Source organism: Marmota monax, unplaced genomic scaffold (assembly GCF_021218885.2).
Source record: "Marmota monax isolate L192 unplaced genomic scaffold, Marmota_monax_Labrador192_F-V1.1 WCK01_AAM20220418_F8-fsc00171, whole genome shotgun sequence".
Taxonomy (NCBI): domain Eukaryota; kingdom Metazoa; phylum Chordata; class Mammalia; order Rodentia; family Sciuridae; genus Marmota; species Marmota monax.
In genome coordinates, this window is record NW_026694658.1 from 330,577 (window position 1) to 350,358 (window position 19,782).

The 19,782-nt window shown below is 39.6% G+C and overlaps 1 protein-coding gene across 3 annotated transcripts in view; it reads right to left on the reverse strand.

The window, feature by feature from the left end:
- Positions 1 to 5,798: 5,798 nt before the first annotated feature.
- Tada2a (transcriptional adaptor 2A) overlaps positions 5,799 to 19,782 on the reverse strand; it is a 51,287-nt gene continuing 37,303 nt past the window's right edge. For all 3 annotated transcript variants that reach the window (XM_046423222.2, XM_046423220.2, XM_058572323.1), the window contains 6 exons: positions 16,563 to 16,673; positions 14,927 to 14,998; positions 12,564 to 12,696; positions 11,574 to 11,617; positions 9,036 to 9,109; positions 5,799 to 6,663 (listed from right to left, as the gene is read on the reverse strand). In XM_046423222.2, the coding sequence (XP_046279178.1) occupies positions 6,478 to 6,663; positions 9,036 to 9,109; positions 11,574 to 11,617; positions 12,564 to 12,696; positions 14,927 to 14,998; positions 16,563 to 16,673 (620 nt within the window). In that variant the 3' untranslated portion in view covers positions 5,799 to 6,477. The remainder of the gene's footprint in view (positions 6,664 to 9,035; positions 9,110 to 11,573; positions 11,618 to 12,563; positions 12,697 to 14,926; positions 14,999 to 16,562; positions 16,674 to 19,782) is intronic.

Genomic DNA, 19,782 nt, shown 5'->3' on the forward strand with positions numbered 1-19,782 from the left:
ATCTGCTCTTGCTTTGGTAAATAGTAGCAAATTTGTAACAGAAAGTCAGTAACCTCAAATAATTCTTCACCAGACTCAAGAAGCATACTTCCATGTAAACATACCCTCTGCATTGTGTGTCTCCAGAGCCCTGGGGCAGTGTCTGGCTATATCCTGGATGCTAATTAGGGGTATCCCTTTTCATCAGAGGGCTTCTAAGCTTAGGGCTCCTATATCCTCCCCAATCTTGCCACCTGTGCTGGAAATCCCATGCTTTGTCTTTCCGCTTCTAGTTTCCATGGAGACCCAACAATTTACTTTTTCCCCCAAGTCTTAGCCATGGTTATTTTTAACTGGAAAACTCTGAGCCAGGTCACAGCTGGGATCTGGATGATGCAATGACGTCTATAGCCACCCTTCTCTCCCACAGACGGACGCCTTCTTTTCTGCAGTTGCTGGGGGCGGAGGCACTCCTGGGAGACTGTGCTCTCAAAAGCGTTTTTTGCTTTACATCATGAAGTTAAAACCCAGGCCCTGACTTAGATCTGACAGGTGTCCTGAATCTGAAGCTGTGTACACTCAGAACTAGAAGATTATTATTTTGGGGGGAGGGGAGTGGGGGAATCAAGGAAAAGTTGACATTGCTCTTAGCTGTCTGGCTGCAGTTTAGGTACATGGGGGCTCTGGCTCCTATCCCCCAGCAGAGTAGCTTTATCTGCTGCAGATTGCTCTTGATTAAAAAGAGGATTCTAACATGGGACAAGGTGGTAACAGGTGGAAGAGCTGTTTCCCATCTCTCCAACAGCAAATGCCTATGTTATCAGGGTCAGAACACTGCTGCCCTCAGTCACAGAAGATTCACATCAGCCCACCCATCCTTGATACTTGGCAGCCAGTGCCTTCAAGGCATATCTGAACTTTTTGTACACTCCTTTTCAATAATGTTGCCTATTTCACCTTTGACAACTTTCTAACATCAGAAACTGGAGGGAAAAAAGATATCTTAGCTCCAATTCAAAATCACTTTTCTTACTGGGAATAGGCACAACAATGTGATCCCAGATACTCAAAAGGCCAAGGGAGGAACATCATAAGACCATGTCTCAAAAAGGGCTGTGGCCCCAGCACCACAAAAGAAGAAAGAGAGAGAGAGAGAGAGAGAGAGAGAGAGAGAGAGAGAGAGAGAGAGAGAGAGAGAGCGCGCGCAAGAGAGAAAGAGAGAGCATGAGCGAGCTTAGCCAATGGTTAATGAATAAATTACAATGATTGATTAAAAAAAAGGCCGGCGGGGGGGGGGGGGGGCTGTGGCTGTAGCTCAGTGGTAGTGTATTTGCCTAGCACATGCAAGGTCCCAGGTTCCAAGCCCAGTACCAAAACAATAAATAAATAAGTTCCACATCCCAGAATCCATTACATTTTTATTTCTTAAAACGTTTCTGTTTTCAAGAAATTCCCTACATGAAGGGTGATAATGGGGTGGGGGGAGCAAATCAGTTTTTCTATTGTTCAGTGGGAGAAATGAGAGGCTAGGTCATTTCAAACAATTGAAAATGGAAGTACCCTTGGGAGAGAGCTCTCCTAACAAAAGAGAGCTGCATTTGAAGTGTCATGAATTGGAACTTAGCTGTCAGTTCACTGAATAAGAGGTGATAAGATGACAACATTTCAATCTAAGGAAGTGCTGGTTTCTTAAAATGATTATGAGGTCTTCTTTCTATATTTCCTAAGATGCTGATTCTAGTCAACGTAATTCTGAACCAAGGCAGTAAGCCATCTGGAATTTTTTTCCCCTACATAAGACCTCAGGAGTGATCATACTAGATGAAAAATCATTGCTTTGATGGGTGTGGTAGTGCACACCTGTAATCCCAGTGACTCCAGAGGCTAAGGCAGGAGGATCCTAAATTCAAGGCCAGCCTGTGCAATTCAATGAGATCCTATCTCAAAATAAAAAGGGCTGGGGATATAGCTCAGTGGTAGAGTGACCCTGGGTTCAATCCAAGTAGCACAGAGAAATTTAAAAAAAAAAAAAAGGAGGGAAGGAAGGAAGGAAGGAAGGAAGGAAGGAAGGAAGGAAGGAAGGAAGGAAGGAAGGAAGGAAGGAAAAACCATTGCTTGGCTCAGAAGACGAGATGAATTCAACCCAAGATTAGTCTGGTGCCACAGAAACCTACCCCCTGTGCTCCAAAGTAGATAATGAATGCATCAAATTCAATTATTCAGCCCTAAAAGATATAGAACAATTCTGGGCTAGCAAAGTTTAAGCACTGGGTTTTCAAAGACAAGGGCAGTGACCTTGAAGTTTTTTTTTCTCTTGGTTTTAGGTTTTAAGCCTTTAATCTTCACTGTCCATATTCTCTTTTTTTTTTTTTGGGGGGGGGGTGGTAACCAGAGTTTGAACCCAAGTGTGCTTAATCAAACTCAGCCATACCCCCAGCCCTTTTTTATATTTAGAGACAGGGTCTCACCTAGTTGCTTGCAGCCTCGCTAAGTTGCTGAGGCTGGCTATGAACTTGAGATCCTCCTGCCTCAGCCTCCTGAGTCGCTGGGATTTCAGGCATGTGCCACTTTGATCAGCACTATCTGTATTCTTATCTCCACTTTATTACCATCTCAACATGGAAAGGGCCTAGCATGTGATGGGTAACAAGCAAGTAACTCACTGTGACAAAGCAATTTTAATGTCAGAGCGAAACATTCATCCTTTCCTCAAATACCTGTTTTTGATTTATAAGCTTGGCTGATCAAATCAAAGGGCAGCTGATACTCTTTCACTGTAGTATATACCTCAACTGCTGGAAGCCAGGAGAGCAGGCAAACGATGAATAGAAAAAGAACTTCCTTCCATTAGATAATGGAAACTGTCCACTCTATCCCCTCCTCAAAGGCAGCACACTAAGACTTCAGTGCTGATGCCTGTTTCCAGGACAGCCTACTTAGGTTCTAAAATTCCCCAAATTAAATGTTCTTTATTATTATTCCACTCCTAAAAGTCCTATGGCAACATAACTTTGACCATATAGGCTGCTCTAATCCTTCTTGAGTTCTGAGATCCTGTTCAATTTCACTTAAAAGGGCTAATTATTATGTCTGATCAAAGAGGGATCATTTACCTTAGTTGGGCCACCTTTTCTACACAAGACCAACAGAAATGAGCCAGGTACAGTGGGGCACACCTATAATCCCAGCAACTCTGGAGAATGGTAAGTTTGAGGACAGCCTCAGCCTAAGCTACCTCAAAGTAAAAGATAAAAAGAATTGGGGATGTAGCTCAGTAGTAAAGTGCCCCTGGGCTCAATATCTAGTACCAGAAAAATCAAAAAAGACCACAGAAATGGCAGTATCCCATTGTACCAGAGATTTTTTTTTTTTTTTTTTTTTGGCAGATCTGAGAAAGGTGAGCTGCATCTAGCTAAGCACATTGGAAAGGAAAGCAAAGCTCCCAGTTCAGTACTTCAAACAAGTTAAAAAACAAACAAACAAAAAAACCAGAAAGCATCCACAAAGACATACTTAAAAATGGGTGGGTGATGTTGCAGAATGCTGTTTAGAACACAGATCACTCTCCTGCCTAGAGATGGGTAGAAAAGTGTTTTTTTGAAGTAAATACGGAATGTGTAATTTGGGCCTCTGATTCTTTTGTTTCTGCGATACTGAAGTTGGAACCCAAGGCCTCATGCATGCTAGGCAAGTGCTCTACCACTAAGCCATGTCCCCAGCCCTGGGCCTCTGATTCTTCACAGCAGAGATTTTAGTTCTCTTGATTACATATTTCCTAAATTAGAATAACTTATCAATTGGGATTGTGTTTTTACTGATGAATACTATCAATCTTCCTACTTTTCCAGCTAACTCACCAGCTGAAGAAGATTTCAATGACTGGTTTGCTTAATTGAAGTTCAGATTTTAAAAAGGGTGGGGAGAAAGGTAAACGAGGAGGATAGAAACTGGAACCCAGGAAAAATAATCTGTAAATATTTCATATTAACTGATCTCAAGAAACAGTCTTGGTCTTTGAGTACAGGAGAGACTCATTACATGGAAAGAAATTTGTTTTCTATTTCCTACCACTGGGAGAGAAAGATATGCATAAAACTCCACCAGAAATCATTTTTTTTAATATTTATTTTTTAGTTTTAGGTGGACACAATATCTTTATTTTATTTTTATGTGGTGCTGAGGATCGAACCCAGTGCCTCATGCATGCCTGGAGAGCACACTACCACTTGAGCCACATCCCCAGCCCCACACCAGAAATCTTTATTGTTAAATTGGAATAAAAATTCTTGAGTTCTGTGATCCTGTTCTTTATTTATACTGCTGAGTTTCCAGAGTAAACTCTCCCTCTTTTGAGCTGATCTGGACTAGGAGTGACATCTAATCAGTGGAGTTGGTTTACGGCCAACCCTGCCCTAAAAGCAAAGAAGGAGATACAATGTTCTTGGAAAGACCCTTGCCAGCTCTGGTTTTTTAATACAGAAGGAAATAATGTATTTAAGATAGTCACATCGGATACCAGTAAGTGCTCTTTTATTATAAATGCAAAAAAATAAGGACTCCTTTCAAGAGTACTCCTCACCCAAAATAAGGCTAGACCTTTGAGAAACTCAGTAGGGATACTAGGTCTTAAATTTTGCAAAGCTGGGTTTACCAAAACAATAATAATCCTACTTTCTAAAATCTAGTCATTTGTTATTGCAACTTTATTTTCCTATCATTATTTTCAACCATGTTTTTCTCCTCCTCAAATTTACTGATTCCCCACCCATTTTTCAGCACTCAATTGGTTCTGAGGTTTCTATCAGTCTGTCCTACTAACCTCCCACTCCTAACTACCACAGCTGCCCCTTGTGTTCTAGCCAAAGACATCTCTTGGCACCATTTTCCTTATTCCCACTGCTGCCCCCACACCAACCCCCACCTCCTATGTCTAGAACAGCTTCCCACTTCCATCTGCCATTTTTCTCTTGCCTCTTGATCTTACCATTGCCTCAAAACCCACCTCTCCCAAGAAGCCTACCTTAATCAAAATGAAGGATTCTGCACTGATGGCTACTGTGTCCCAAATTTTCAAAACATGAAATATGTTTCTTGGATAAGAGGCAATTCCTTCATAACTAACCAGGGTGATGGTGGTGGTGGAATGTTTTCTAGAGATAAAACTATGCAAAAAAAGAAAACCATTTCCACAAACCATCCTTTTCAAAGAATAGAATTCTTCTATTTAAATTCTCTAAAAAGTATCCTTTTCACTTTTCATCCCCTATATGATGTCTACCAGCAAACTGCAAGCATATTTACATCAGTCAAAACTTTGCACTGATGCTCCCAACAACCACATACTACTCACATGTTTGAATGTTAAAGGAACTGAAGAATCATTGGCTATTGGAAGTGATCTGTGCAGATTCTGCACAAATTTCTATACACATTTTGCTTCTAGCAGAAATGAGATATCCATGAATTTGCCTTCTTATTTTGCAGAAAGGTTTGAGGTCCAAGTTTCAGTTGTGGTGGTGCTACACACCCCATATCTAGTGAGTCTTGTATATGAAGCTGTTTTACTTCTGTTTTAAAAGCAGCTTTTATTGCAGGCTAGCCTTTCACCATAAGAAATTAGGGTTCAGGTCTCAGTCCAAGCAAAGCTGAGGTTAGTTGCATCATCTCCATCCTTAGGGACCTGGTATCCTGGGAAACCCTGGGTAAGAACAGGGTGAGTCCAGGACACACATGTTAGGAGAGATGGTGCAGCGTGACGGGGCGGGCATCCAACACCCTAAGTGTGCTTTAGTTACCAGAATATTCGACACACCCACAAATTAAATAGCAAAAACACTTTAATCCATTAATTCTAAAAATAACAGAGACATTTTATATCCGGTGCCACCTCCTCAAAAGTCTACTACAGATCAGACAGCCACACTGCAAAGTACATAGTCAGACATCAGAGATGCAGTTTGGGACAAGAACATCACGGGGAGATATTCCTCCTCTTTGCTTATAAACATAAGTTTCAGCTTAAAAAATCCTTAGAAGAGAGCCTTTCTCATGCTCTCAAACCTTTCTCTTTTATTCTAAATTTCTCTGCAATGTCTGAAGGCAAAACAGATAATCAGCAAATAGCTCTCAAGTACAAGGATCTGAGCTGAACTCCTGGGAATAAACACTGTGGTTTGGTTTGGTTCTATTTCTACCAACACTGTGATGTGAGGTACTATGGTTCTTGTTTTAGTTACAAGAGGTGTTAGGAATAAATGCCCACTCACATTTAATAATAGCTTATCTAGCACACAACTCTGCAGCACAATACCAACATAGGAGTGCTTTAAAGCAGGGTAAAGAAGAAAGCAGACATTAATACAATTGAAGGTTTCCTTTGTCCTTCCCCTCTTTTTACAATGATAATTTAGATGAAAATCAAACTTTCAGAATGCTTATACTGTCCTTTGACCCACCACATTCCAAACTTCTGACTTGTGATCCCAAGCCCTTGGAGCCTCAGGCTTTAGTGATGTATCCTTCTCGGATGAGGAAATCATAGATTTTCCGGGTTTTGTTCACGTCTATCTTGATGAGTGCTCTTGCCTGTGCCAGTCTCAAGCCTCCTTGCTTGTTACATTCGTTCAAAAGAGCAGATTTGTATTCTAAATAGGCTCCAGGGACCAACCTCACCATCTGACAGAGCTGCAAGACACAGCAAATTTAATAAACATTAACATCTGTCTTTCTCATAATTTAATCCAGCAGGTACAGCAAAAAACAAAAAAGTGACATCAACTTCAAACTATTTATAGGAGCTGTTGAGTGGCTGGACCACATTCCACTTAGTCTGTTCCTATCTAGAGACCAACACTACCTAAGGATAGACAACCAGGAAGAAAAAATCAGGGTGTGATGCTAGGAGAGCCTATAGCACGTGCAGGCTGGCTCAGGGGCCTGGTTCTGTTAGGAAATACATGTATGTGTTCCTGAGGAGCCTGGCTCACTCAGGAGTGGAGCATTAAATGCCTGGGTGGAGGCCCCACACCATCCCAACACTCTGTCCAAGAAGAGCCACAGGGCACAGTGGGGACACAGAGTATAGGTGCTTAGATTCCCAAGTGTGAATCACATTATTATTAGTACTGTCATTAAGGAGTAGTCCCTGTTTTTGTGATTACATTTCCTACTCTGGAGAAGAGGACACTTTAACTGCTAAAAACCTAGAAAGGTTGCTCAATTCCAGTTCACCTGCCATTATCCAGCAATGAGTAGTCTGAGGTCACCATTATGTGGCTAAGGATAAAAATATTTCTAGGCCATTCAAAATTTGAATCAGATTGGCCTGTGACTTTCTTAAGCAATATGTAGATAAAATATGTACCTCCTTCTACCTCCAAAATAATCTTTACCATTCCTGATGGATAAAATAGAACCGTACTACAATGGTTCCTTGTAACATGAGCTAATGCCACAGAATGGCAGGTGGAGGACTGATCTGGGGAACTGTAAAAGGGGTATGTGAGGAGCAGAGAGGATGCTTCTCTGTTGAAAAGGACTTCATGTCTCAGACATATCCTGTTGAAAATCTGACAAAGGCAGTGTGTGTGTGTGTGTGTGTGTGAGAGAGAGAGAGAGAGAGAGAGAGAGAGAGAGAGAGAGAGAGATGAGAGAGAGAGAGATATGCTGGGGATAGAACCCAGGACCTCAGGTATGCTAGGCAAGCACTCTATAACCGAGTTACATTCCCAGTCCCACTATATATATAAAAATTAATGTATGACTAGGGCTAGGGACATAGCTAGTGGTAGAACCCTTACATAACATGTGCAAAGTTCTGGGTTCAATTATCAGCACCACAAAACAAATGAATAAAAATTAATTTATGACTATAAAAAGTGGTATAGAGACAGTCCAAAAATGTTTTAAGTGAAGGTTACATCGTTGGAATAAGTACAGAACTTCTCAAAGTGACCAATCTCATAGGAAATACCTATTTTTATGTAAGTTATTTTAAGTTTATAAAAAAAACTTCATTTACATAAAGTTCCTACTGTCTGACACAAAGTAAATGCTCAGTAAATAAGAATCGTTATTATTTAATTGACATTATCACATGAACTTTCCCCAAAAGAGGAATGGTAGCAGGGTAAAGAAAGTTTTTTTGTTGTTTGTATTTGGCACTAAGGACTGAACCCAGGGATGTTTTTACAACCAACCCACATCTCCAGTCCATTTATTTTTTATTTTGATACAGCATCTTGCTAAGCTGCTTGGGGCCTCACTAATTTGCTAAGACTGCTTTTTTTTTTTTTTTTGATACTGGGGATTGAACCCAGGGGCACTCAACTACTGAGCCACATCCCTTCTCTTTTTTATATTTTATTTACAAACAGGGTCTCACTGAGTTGCTTAAAGCCTGGCTAAGTTGCTGAGGCTGGTTTTGAACTTGTGATCCTCCTGCCTCAGGCTCCCAAGCTGCTGGGATTACAGGTGTGCACTACCATGCCCAGCTGAGACTGGTCTTGAACTTGCAATCCTCCTGCCTCAGCCTCCCAAGTCCTTGGGATTATGGGTATGCACCACCATGCCTGGCAAGAAAAGAGCTTTCTGAAACCTACCAAGGATAGCTCCTAGACTACAGGGACACACTAGACCTGTGTACATGTTAGATGAGCAGAGCAAAATAGGCTTGATACTGTAATGTTAGTTTTTTTTTTTTTTTGGTATATGTGGTACTGGGGTTTAACTACATCCCCAGTCCTTTATATATATATATATATTTTTTTTTTTTTTTTCAATATTTTTTTAGTTGTAGTTGGACACAATGCCTTTATTTTATTTTTTGTTATGTGGTGCTGAGGATTGAACCCAGCATCTCACACATGCTAGGCGAACACTCTACTGCTGAGCCACAACCCCAGCCCCTAGTCTTTTATATTTGAGATAGTTCCCCAGGCTCGTAAGTAATTGAGATTACAGACAAGGGTACCACCATGCCCAGCTTTTAATGGGCTTCTCATAACAAGTAAATGAATAATTTATTCTCTTCCCCAAAGTCCCCTTCTTTTTGTTACCTCCTTTTCTTTTTCATTCAGCTTTTCTGTGCCAGGGAGGCCAGTGAGATTCAAGGGTGGTGCACTCCGTCTACCTACAAGACACAGGCAGGAAAAAAAAAAACAACATGTATTTCATAGGAGCAACAACTGCTCCGGTATAAAGTATAACAAAGTTTGAAGCACAGACCAGTTAGGTGTAGGATCAATACATCAATCTGCAGAAACACTCAACCTGCCCCTCAGGCCTGTTTAGCTAGAAACATGCACATCCCAATATTCACTTGAAAATAAAAATGAGGGGCTGGAGATGTGGCTCAAGTGGTAACGCGGTTGCCTGGCATGTGCAGGGTGCTGGGTTCGATCCTCAGCACCACATAAAAATAAAAATAAAGATGTTGTGTCCACCGAAAAACTAAAAAATAAATATTAAAAAATTCTCTCTCTCCTCTCTCTTAAAAAAAATAAAGTAAAAATGATAATTCACGTGTCCATTGCTCTGCCAAAGTACACAATCTCATATATCTTAGCATGTAATATGACTGCTCACCACAGCAGTTATCATCCATTTCTTCCTACCACATAGGAGACTAAGATCCAAAGCCCAGATGTCATTCAGTAAAGAAAGGACATCCACTGCCTAACTTAACAACTGATGAATGGAAATAACAACTCTGCGGGAGAGACATTCCTAATCCTCCCAACTCTGCCAGCAAGACAAGGTAAACATGGTAATTAACCAAATACCATGTGCCTTCAGATCAAAGGCAAACTGTTAGGCCAGCAAAAGGCCCTTCTTATTAATATGTGAGAGAATATCTGTTCCTTTCAAAGGAGCCCTGTTTACCTAAAAGATACACACACAGGAACAATAAGCCATTATATGGCAAAGCAGGAACTAAGGTCAACTCACATACCTGAGAAAGAAATCCAAACACGAGATCACTGGCCAGGCCAGGATGGGAAGTTTGATGTGCAAGTTTGGGGTGGCAGCGCGGGGAAGGCGGGGGTGGGGGGTGGGTGTATTTCGAATGTATATTTGAGATTAATGTTCTAGGGGTGAATGGAGTGAGTTAAGCAAAAGAAAATGTAGAATACTATATTAAGTTTTATGGGGAACACCTTTTACAGAAAGAGAAGGGACTATTTTAAACTGCTCTATTGGAAAAGAGGCTCCTCTATAATATCAACAAAGGAGATAAGGGCTTACCCTAAATGCTCAAAAAAGAAGATAAAAATCATATGGCATCTCACAAGTCACCAGAGGCTGGCTACAAGCAGTGATCCCCAGGCTTTCAACCTTTCATTACCTAAAGAGCAACTCCCAGCAGTAAGAAAGCAGGGTCTCCTCAACCTAAATATAAGGGGTGAGGAAAACTAACGCTAGCCTAAAAACAAAAACAAAAAAAACAGTGAATAAGTGAGTGCATGTGGTCAAAAAACCCCACAAATACCAAAGCTGTGTAATCATGTTAGCCAGTTCATTCATTTTAATTAGCCAGTATTAAGTATTCTGTATTTAGATTGCATGGAAGGACTGGAAGTAAGAAAATTTAAAAATAAAACATGGATTTCATTGTCTTGACAACTCCCTAAATGGCTTCTTTTCCTCTTTTAAGTATTCAGAAATAATTTACTTAAAACAAAGGGGGGGAAATATTATTCATCAAAGAGCCTTATCTGAGCCCTATCTAGATTCTGAATGTCATAAATAATTTAGCAAAGTCTATTGTTCAGAGCCTTCAAAGAATGGTAAAAGAGCAAATTATTATTATTATTATTATTTTTGGTGCTGGGGGCCTTGTGCATGAGAGGCAAGCACTCTACCAACCTGAGCTATATCCCCAGCCCCATGAATTGCTTTTTGACTACTCTATTCCTACTCAGTGGAATGGTCTGTATATTCTTATTAGGAGAAATGGCTATCTATTCATATGGAGTAGAGGGAGATGATAACTAGGAAAACAGGCAAAGAAACACCACAATCTTGGTTCAGAGCAGCACAAGTAATACCTTCCCAAATCCCTAGTCATTGATTTCCAATCACCAAGAGCATCAGAGAGCATATGGCTTAATCTTGCTTTGTAAAACTAATCTCAAAAATAGGACATACCCAAAGAGTTAAAGGTTTAGAAATAGAAATACATAAAGTCTACCGCTTATAAAAAGCCTGAAGTTTCTGGCAAGTAACATGTTTCTTTCCCCATATCAGAAAGATTTTTTAACTTATCTTATATGAGATGCATCTCAGAATCTGTGGTAGATATAACAGCAGTAAACAGACTGTGAAAACTAGTAAAACAAAGAAGCTACCTTTCTAGAATCCTTTCTTCACCTGTCTTTCTACTCTGGTTATAAATTAGCCTAACATTTGATTACTATTAATCCACTGAAAAGAGGAGGACTACTGGATCACCTCTCAAATACAAACTTCACAATCAAGACTTACCTGGGGCTGGAGGCTGCTAAGTGGTAGAGAGCTTGCTTATCACCCACAGAGCCCTGAGTTTCATCCCCAGCACCAAACATACAAAAAAGACTTGCCTGGGAAATAATTACCTGAATTCGAAGCCATCGGAATGGAAGGAGTCAGCCCAGAATCACTAAAACAAAGAAAAGGAATTTAAGCTTAGGTCATATCAAAGAAGGCAATTTCCAAAAGTCCCTATGGGACTTTATCAGGAAAGTCACTTTGAAGAGATATAATAAGATAAACTGCATAATGTTTTACAGGATACCTTACTATACTGACCAGGAAAGAAAATCTCTTCTGAGGGGAAAAAAATTCCTTGGATTGGCTAAGGAAAGTTTGTTAGTTTGTGTGAAATAAGAGCTCTTAGCATGGAACATCCCAACAGCATTCATGGGGAAGAGAAAGGAATGTGATTTTCAATGCAAATCATACCAGAAGACAAGGGGAAAAAAAAAAAAAAGGCACAGGTGGAAGGCTAGGCAGAACATACTAATTTTTAAAAATAAGATTACAATAGGAAAGTAGGATTGCAGGAGGCCAGTTGTTTCTTAATTGTCAGTGCTGTACTATTTCTGAGATGAACTTCTAAAATCTTTTTGAAAACAACTGTGGAGCAGGAGGGTAATGGGGATTGAATCCAGAGGCACTTTACCATTGACCCATATCTCCAGTAAATAAATAGAATATCCACAACAGTAAACAGACTGTGAACACTGGTAAAACAAAGAAGCTTTTTTGTTTTTTATCTTGAGATAGGGTCTCACTAAGTTGCTTAGGGCCTCAAACTTGTGATCCTCCTGCTTCAGCTTCTCAAATCATTGGGATTATAGGGGTACACCACTGGACCCAGCTGAATTTTTTTTTTTAAATTATGGGACCTGTCATTACATATTTGTACATACACACAATATAACAATATAATTTGGCTAATATCATTCCCTAGTATCTTTCTGAATTCTTCTAGCTACCCAGATTTTATTACTTAGCCATCTCAGGTGCCCACAGAATCTGAAACACATGTGAAGCTAAAGTGTCCCAGAAGGAGTGCTTCCCCATCCAGGTCTTGAATTGCTCACATGTCAGCCTGCCGACGGAGCCACTGTTGGCAGGCACTACTGTCCTGGATGTACTGGAGAACTTCAGAGAGCATGGTGCATTTAAGGCGTTCTTCTTCTCTCGTCTTCTTTAGGTGATCATATGTTCTGGCACCTGGAGGTGTAGAAAACACCATGACCACAACGACAATGCAGCAGAAGGCAAGGGCCTCTTAACCAATCAGCAAACAGTTTGTCTTTTTTTGTTTTTTTTTTCCTGCAAAACTGCATTCACTATTATTATTATTATTGAACTGGGGATTAAACACACGGTCATTTTACCACTGAGCTATATCCCCAGTCCTTTATTATGAACATAATACTTTTATTTATTTTTATATGGTGCTGGGGATCAACCCAGGGCCTCACATGTGCTGGGCTCTACCACTGAGCCACACCCTCAGCACTACCACCCCCAGTCCTTTTTAAAAAAATATTTTTTTGAGTTATACATGGACACAATATCTTTATTTTGTTTAATTTTATGTGGTGCTGAGGATTGAACCCAGTGCCTCTCACGTGTGAGGCAGGCTCTCTGCCAGTGAGCCACAACCCCCGCCCCCGCCTAATCCTTTTTATTTGTTGTTTTGACAATAGGGCCTCACTAAAGTTACTGAGTCTGGCCTCGAACTTGCAATCTTTCTGCCTCAGCCTCCTAAGTAGCATGTACCACCATGCCTGGCTAATTTTACATTTCCAAAATGGTTTCTGTTGTTAAAAATAAAGACTATTACACTTGAACTTATATCCATAGAGCTATGTTAAGAAGCTAACTACTTTTTATTTTTATTTATTTAAATATTTATTTTTTAGTTGTAGTTGTACACAATACCTTTATTTTATTTATTTTTATGTGAGCTGAGGATCAAACCCAGGGCCTCGCACATGCTAGGTGAGTGCTCTGCCACTGAGCTACAGCCTCAGCCAGCTACTTTTTATTTTTTGAGACAGGGTGTTGCTAAGCTGCTGAGACTGCCCTTGAATTTATGATCCTCTTGTCTCAGTCTTCTGAGTTGCTGGTATTACAAGCATGCGCCACTGTACTGGGCCATAGCTACTTCTTGTGTGTAGTGGATGATATCTTTTAACTACCACAGAAACTTCAAATATGCAGAAGAAAGGAATGCTATAGATCACTCCAACAGCAATAGTAAAACAACAGAAAACAGCCTGTATATGCGCTGGAGTTGTGGCTCAGTGGTAGAGTGTTTGCCAATCGTGAGGCACCGGGTTCAATCCCCAGCACCACATAAAAAACAACAACAACAAAAAAAAAACTAAACAAAATAAAAGGTATTGTGTCCATCTACAAATAAAAATATTAAAAAAAAGAAAATAGCCTTTATTAAGGATTTGCTGTGTGCCAGGTGCTATGTTTTTCCATACAATCTTTCTCTTTCTCTCTCTCTCTCTCTTTTGTAAAGGGATTAAACCCAGGGGCACTTAGCCACCAAGCCACATCTCCAGCCCTTTTTTAATTTTTTGAGACAGGGCCTAGCTAAATTGCTGAGGCTGGCTTTGAACTTATGATCCTCCTGCCTCAGCCTCCCAAGCCACTGGGATCACAGGCATGTGCCCAGGCACATGTACCTTGCCCAGGCACACAATCTCTAATTTAGTCTTCATTCTAAGAGACTCAGAAAATGAAAACTTGAATAGAATTACAGAGTCAGTAAACAGTGGAGTCAGAATCTAAACCTAACCTGACTAGTTTTTTTTCTGTGCTGGGGATCAAACCCAGAGCATCACACAGGCTAGGCAAGCACTTTATCACCAAATTATCTGAGTTATATCCCCAGGCGTAAGCTGTATGGTTTTAACTGCAGTAATACACTGCCTTCCCATACGACCTGGCTTTACTGTTAACTTGATCTTGAAACTTTAGTTTCTTCATTAAACAGAAGTAACAGTACCCCATAAGTTTGTCATGAGACACTAAATGACATGATGCAAGTTTGAACAAGTTCTCATAGGGCCTGGTGCATTAATATAATTATGACAGGACCTTAAGTAAATGGTTACATGTACCTAGAGTCAGCTAAAGCTTGGTAAATAAAAACAATCAGGCCATGAATAACTAAATTTAAAAAGGGTAAAGTTAAAACCTGGAATTGGAAACAAGAGCTACAGCAGAATCCTACATCTAAAGCACCACTCTCTTTTCTATGTGTTATGACTTTTATGCTACCTCAGATAGTCTATATAATGATATTTATAGGGATTTAACAGATGAAACTTTTCTAGAAAGATTGAAAATTCATTCTGAAAAAGAAAAGCTTAATTTAAAAAAATCACAACCCCTTTGAGAATCTCTGCATATAAAGATGCCCCTTTTATATACTTACTACAAAAATTGGTAATGCCTGCTGTCCTATATTCCTGGAGCCGCTTGATTTCCCTTCGAAGTTCAAATTCCACTGTTTTCCCCAAAAGAACAAAGGAAAAAATATTTTAAAAACAAAATCAACATCAATAAGTACTTCTGCTGTAAAGCGTTTTCAGTAATTCTTGTCTTACATAAAAGACTGGGCAATTTCATCTAGGGAATCCTTTTTATTGATAATATTTTATTAGAAATTTACCCAAAAGCTGAGAAAAGCCTACTCTAAATGTCTCCAGCTGCCATCTCCAAATGCAGTAGCTGGAATTTTTTTTTTTTTTAAGTTTTCTCTTAGAAAACTTAAATTGGCTGAATTCATGTGTCCCCTAAAGTAATGAATATAATTTGTTAAATAACCAAGCTTTCCTGGTTTATCTATTCTCTCTCAAAATTTTTACTCATACAACCAAGTTTGTGAAACCCATCTCTGGTATTACTTGATGTTGCCCTAATGCAAAAGAAGAACAAAAGTTCTCTACTCAAGTCCCAGTTAGTTTCTTTATAGCTTTTCTCCTATAGGGACAAAAGAGCATTGTGTTTTCCATAAACCAAAGATTTCTGCCTCCTCTGAGAACACAGATCAGGTTGCACTGCTCAGGTTATTATGTGAAAGGGCATTCAAACCTGGGTGCTTTTGAAACAGAGGATGAAGGAAAAGCCTGGACAATCCATGGGGTGTAGTTCTTTGGAGTGACACATAAACCAGGGATGACACAAACTGGGACAGGAAGTAAAAGATCAGTCACTCAGAATGCCAACCAAACAAGGTGTTTGCTGAGGACAATCAACCTGGCTCAGATAAATGCCTGTGATGCTTCCTAAGAAATATTTGCATGAAACAGGGTAAGAGCCCTGGCAAAGAACCACCCAGAACAAAAATAAAGGGCCAAATAGACTTCATAATAAAAAGTGTAGAAAAGTCAGCCAGTCCATTCTGTCTTAGGTTAGGCCTTACTGACCTCACTTCAAATTTTTTTTTTAGTAAAAAATCAAAATATAAAATGGATGACCTCCCTCCAGAATACCAAAGAAAGGCAAGAGAATGATGGAAGTACAATTTCCATGAGTCATCCAACTCTGTTCCCATTTTTGGTACTGGGGATTGAACCCAGGGGCTGGCTATTAACCAATGAGCAACAACCCCAGCCCTTTTTAAAAATTTTCATTTAGAGACAGGGTCTCCCTAAGTTGCTGAGACTGGCTTTGAACTTGGGATCCTCCTGCCTCAGCCTCCCAAGCTACTAGGAGTACAGGTGTGCGCCACCACGCCCGGCTTCAGCCTCCCATTTTTAAAACTACTTTTTTTTTTTTAATGTTGATTTATTTTCTTAGTTGTAGTTGGACACAATACCTTTATTTATCTATTTATTTTTATGTGGTGCTGAGGACTGAACTCGGGTCCCGCCTGTGCTAGGTGAGCGCTCTACCGATGAGCCACAATCCCAGCCCCTTAACATCCCTTTTTTTGCTCTCATAGTTCCAAATTTATTTCAATAATAATAAAGGGGAGTAGAAACAGACATATCCATGTTATTCACTTCACATAAAACACACACACACACACACACACACTTGTTCATTAAGGCTCAAAAACCACCTACATGCATGGCTTTCAATGAACTTATCATGTTCCACTGGACCCACAATCCTTGCAAATCGCCTCATTGTTTCATAAAGGTCTTGAACCTCCTTGGGATAACGCCGTTCCATTACTACAGAGAAAGTAAAACATAACCATGTCATTGGAGAATGTAAGGATTCCCAAGTTGGCCACATTTTTCTCCCCCTCACAAAAGTGAAATGGAAGAACATTATTCCTGACCTCATATGACTAATTTACCCATGACAGGAAGCAAACAGGAAAGCTAAGAATGCAAAATACTAATCATAGTGACTGCTTCACAGCATCTCCATAAGGATTATCACTGGAGATCATCTCCATCACTAAGCACTAGTGACTTCCCCCACCTCACTGTCTTTTATCTGCACAGGCAATGCTATAGTAATGGGAAAAGATTAATGGTAGATCTTGCATTCTCAGAAACATGTTGGCCAAAATTTCTGGTATTACTACCCACAGGATAACTAGGAAATTGCAGACACAGAATCTATCTACAGGACATAGATTAGCCTAGAAAAGTATGTGCTTGCTCACATGACCCTTGTGAAATCTCCCTGTCTACAAATATTCAGGTGAGGTGTATATTTCTTCATTGCCCATAGGGGTTACTTTGCCTTTCTTCAGACCAAATTAACTAGTTCAACTTAATTAACTAATGAAGTTATATTTTGACAATTATCATGCAAATAAATGGTCACATATCCAACAGAGCCAGGAGCAGCAACTCTGGGGATCTCTTTTGATCAAATCTCTAATCAAAAGAGTAATATTTACAAAGAAGATGAGGAGTAAAACCAATCAACAACTGGTAAGTTGATGTGGCCAGGAGCTCTGATTGCTTTTCAGTGATTTTAACCATATTTAACTAGGTCAGCACTCTCTCTCTCTCTTCTTTTTTTTTTAATTTTTGGTGCTGAGAATTGATCCAGGGCCTTGTGCGTGCAAGGCAATCGCTACCAGCACAGCTGTATCCCCAGCCTAGTTCAGTCTACTCTTAAAGATAATTTTTCACATATGACAGTTATTTAAATTGCCTTTATTTTAGATGAATTTCTTCACTTAGAAGACACATTCTTATCTACTTCACTTAGAAGAGACATTCTTATCTACTAATTCCAGGAGTTGGTTTTAATTTTTTTTTTTTTTCTTTTTGGTGGTACTAGGGACTGAACCTAGGGCTTCCTGCTTGCTATGCAAGCATTCCACCATGGAGCTCCAGCTCCAGCCTTCCATCTTATTAATTTTTATTTTGGGACAAGGTCTCACTACATTGCCCAGGCTGTCCTCAAACTTTCAATCCTCCATCCTTAGCCTCCCAGGCATCTAGGTAGGTGTGCACCACCATGCCTGGACTAGGAGCTGACTGAATAAATACAGACTGATTATTTCTTTCTTACTACCAAACAAAAACAAAACAGAAATCCCAACTCATAACAAGGATAACAACAAAGAATCTGAAATGAAATTGGAAAAATAACTTTTTTTGTTTTACCTTTACTTCTGTGTATATTTGAAAACGCCCATATAAAAAGTAGGGAGAAAAACTACCAAGCTATCATTTTTTTCTGGGGGTGGGGGGAGGCCATTAGGCTTTTTTAACCTCCTTTCTCTTGCTCTGACAGTTCCAAATTTATTTCATAATAATAAAGGGGAGCAGAGACAGTGGTAGATTTTTTTCCTCCAGTACTGGGATTGAAACCAGGCTTTACGCATGCTAGGCAAGTGTGCTACCACTGAGTTATATCCCCAGTGCTTTTTATTTTATTTTGGAATAGGTCTTTTTTTTCTGTGTTCCTCCTGTCTGTTTTCCAAGTAGCTAGGATTACAGTTGTGCACCACTTTGTCCAGCTGGAGTAAATCTTTAAGATCTGAAGGGAAAGAACCTTACCCATCATACTAAGGTCACCTGTATATTCAATGTAACAGCAACTGGCTACCTCTGAAACCACAAAACACATGCTACGTTTAATGCTCAAAATCAGCTTCCCCTTGGTCTTATTCCTGGAAAAACTATAGTAACAGAACAATAAATCCAAACTGACCTGTCCACCAGTTAAAATTGGATTTATGTAACAGGAAATTTCTACCATGAGTAAAAGTCAAAACTTAACTGATCTATATGAAAAACCCAGTAATTCAGATAGAGGAACTCATTATTGTGTCTACCAGAACACGGATAATTATTGTCTATAGAAAAAGCATGGGAAATCTGATCCTGAATTATTTTTGCAAATCCACAGTTCTTGTTTTGGAGGGGGATACAGGGGGGCTGGAGATTGAGCCAAAGGCACATTTAGCATGAAGTTACATCCCCAGACTTTTTTATTTTTCACTTTTAAATGGGGTCTTACACCAGGTGCAGTGGTGCATACCTGCAATTCCAGCCACGTGGGAGGCTGAGGCAAGAGGATCATGTTCAAAGCCAGCCTCAGCAAAAGTGAGGCACTAAGCAACTCAGTGAGACCCCGTCTCTAAATAAATACAAAATGGGGCCAAGAATGTGGTGCAGTGGCCTAGTGCCCGAGTTCAATCCCCAGTACTCCCACCCTGCCAAAAAAAAAGATAGGGTCTCACTAAGTTGTTTAGAGTCTTGCTAAATTGCTGGGGCTGGCTTCAAATTTGGGATTTCCTGCCTCAGCCTTCCAAGCTACTGGGATTACAGACTTTTACAAAAAGAGTATTATGACACATAAGCATTATAAACATTTTGAACACTACAATTATTATTATGAAAGTATTATTATTTCCTGAACAGACTCTACGTTGTAGAAAAAAAAGTACTGGGGCTTTTTCTGCCAGTTTAAGTTCCTCCATTATTTAAAACTGTAAAATTTAAGTTAGCAATTCATTTAAAAAGCCTTTGTTTACTATCATCATCACACAATGTTAAATATCTTTTTTATATACCACCATGCAAAATGAAAGCATCACTTTCTATTGATGTTTCTATAAAAATAATTTTATAACCTGAGGATAAAGGTTATTTTATGTTTAACACATTGTTTCAAAACATGACAAATCTAGAAAATGATCATTTTTCCATGCTGTAATTACTATACTATTGTAAAAAATTCTCATGTTAATGTTTTGACTATAAATTAATAGTTCTTTATTATCACTATAGATCAAAATGGCCTTGAAGACTTTTAAGCTAGAAATTGAATACAGGACCTTGCACATGCTAGGCAAGTGCTCTACCA